This window comes from Pterocles gutturalis, unplaced genomic scaffold (genome assembly GCF_000699245.1).
Source record: "Pterocles gutturalis isolate BGI_N339 unplaced genomic scaffold, ASM69924v1 scaffold23571, whole genome shotgun sequence".
NCBI classification, from domain to species: domain Eukaryota; kingdom Metazoa; phylum Chordata; class Aves; order Pterocliformes; family Pteroclidae; genus Pterocles; species Pterocles gutturalis.
The window spans coordinates 28669-30806 of record NW_010101024.1 but is presented as its reverse complement, the minus strand read 5'-3'; the positions used below and the strand labels follow the sequence as shown (position 1 = coordinate 30806).

At 41.3% G+C, this 2138-nt stretch overlaps 1 protein-coding gene across 1 annotated transcript in view; it reads left to right on the top strand.

Moving 5' to 3' along the window:
* Positions 1-522: 522 nt before the first annotated feature.
* Positions 523-2138, top strand: part of EPB41L5 (erythrocyte membrane protein band 4.1 like 5) — a gene marked incomplete at its 3' end in the record, with an annotated part of 28452 nt that continues 26836 nt past the window's right edge. The window contains 1 exon segment of the mRNA XM_010081945.1: positions 523-702. Within this exon segment, the coding sequence (XP_010080247.1) occupies positions 523-702 (180 nt within the window).

Here is a 2138-nt window from a genome sequence, read left to right as displayed (position 1 = left end):
GCGCCTGTCTGGCCAGAGCCTTGGGAGGCTCGGCACCCACGTTCCTGGTCTGTGAGCGAAGTTCTGGGGCGGGAACGGTCGTTTTTAACTTATTTTTCTGTGAGAGAAGGAGAGCATGTCAGAGAAGGAAATAGCTGGTTGTACGCGGTTCTTAGTTGCTTCCCAGTTTTGAGAGAGCATCACCGTCGCACTGAAGAGTGCAGTAGTATTTGGTGGTCATGAAGGATTGTGATTATTTGTGTAAGATCTACATGATCACTCTTTTTCCTAGGTATACTTTCAAGTTGTCCTAAAAATCACCCTAGTTACTGTCAAGGGTTTGAGATGAGTTTTTTTCCAAGTAGCCAATGACTCTGGGTATTTAAATCCAAAGAAGTGAAATGGCTGTTTGAATCTCTTAACAGTTCTTTATCAAAGTCTGGCATTTTCTATGAAGTTTAAATGTAGGCTATTAGTTTTCTTTTTTTCTGTGAAAAAAGTAACTTTATATGTTGTTTTTCTGTCTTGGTTTTTGTAGCAAAGATGCTGAGCTTCTTCCGTCGAACGCTTGGACGGCGGTCCATGCGTAAGCATGCGGAGAAGGAACGGCTAAGAGAGGCCCAAAGAGCTGCAACCCACATCCCTGCAGCTGGGGATGCAAAATCCATCATCACTTGCAGAGTAGCGCTGCTGGATGGAACAGATGTCAGCGTGGACTTACCGGTAGGAGTGGTGAAAGATTGTTTTTTAAATACCGTTGGCTTGTGGCAATCTGATTGTGCTCTTTGCTGTTTGCAAGCTAGGTAAAAGCATATCTGTTTGTCGTAGCAACCAACCCTGTGACTTGATGTCCGCTAAGGTATGGGACAGAAAAAGGTACTGAAAGAATAGTTAAATTTGTTATTTACTGCAACTAGGGAGTGTTTTATTAGATGTCATTTTGCTTGATACATCAAACGTTTTCTAGTGTGTTGGTGAATTGTTGTGCTAATGTTTCGAATGAGTTAAGATTCTCTTTTCACCAAACTATGTATGCATCTTGAGAAGAAAGGTAGATTTTTCTTTCGAATGAGTTAAGATTCTCTTTTCACCGAACTATGTATGTATCTTGAGAAGAAAGGTAGATTTCTTAGTGTAGCTGTTAAAGAGGAGGGATGAGGAGAAGGGAGCAAGACAGGAGAGGTAACAATCTCAGAAAGCATTTGGCAGCCTTCTGCTAGATGTCGGTGTGACCAGTCACTGTTGGCACACCCCAGAATACTGGGAAGTTGTTTTAGGGTTGGGAAAGCATTTGGCAGCCTTCTGCTAGATGTGTGTGTGTGACCAGTCACTGTTGGCACACACCAGAATACTGGGAGGTTGTTTTAGGGTTGTTTTTTTTAATTTTCTCAGTGCTAGAAATAATTTCAGTGTGTTTTTTTGTGGTTTGTTTTGATTTTGTGTCAGGGATGGATGCAGTTCTTGACACAAATTTGAGAGGGGAGGGGAAGAGAAGAATTCTACTTACTTCCCTACCTCGGGGCAGATTATATAGCAGGGATCGTCTTATAGTGCTTTATTGGGAGTGAGGTGTTAGCCACTGTTTTACATTTCTAAAGCTCCATTTATATGCACGTGGCTGTTCTTCGCTGCTTAATTACATACCTGGTTTTGACCGGAAGGATGAACAGTAGCAATAGGAGTGTTGTTCTCTGTTTTTCCATTACCATGCATTATAGGTGTTACTGACTTGTTTTGAGCTTACATATCTGAGTTAGGAAGCTGTGGATCTGCGAGACCTTCTAACTAGTTCTGTACGATTTTGGCTGTAATAACAGTTGTGCTGGCGTTGGACTGCTGGCTAGAAAGTGTGTGCAGAGCAGCCTTTCTTGAAATGGATTTTGTTTTTTCACTTTCTTACTTTAAGCACAGTTCTAGAATGTTTATAATGTTAGGTAGTCTGAGGAAGGCTCAACTTGTTAAGAGTATGGAGTGGTGGTGTTGACACAGTGAACGGAAATAACTACTGTGATATCCAGAACCATAAGTAACTTAAAGAAACAGTTTAGCATCTTCATTTGCAAAAGGACTATATAGATGGGTGTTTGTAGAGGGTAGTAAAACTAGTTTGCACATCTCTGAAACAATGTAATGAACATACCCAGTGCTGCATAATGCCT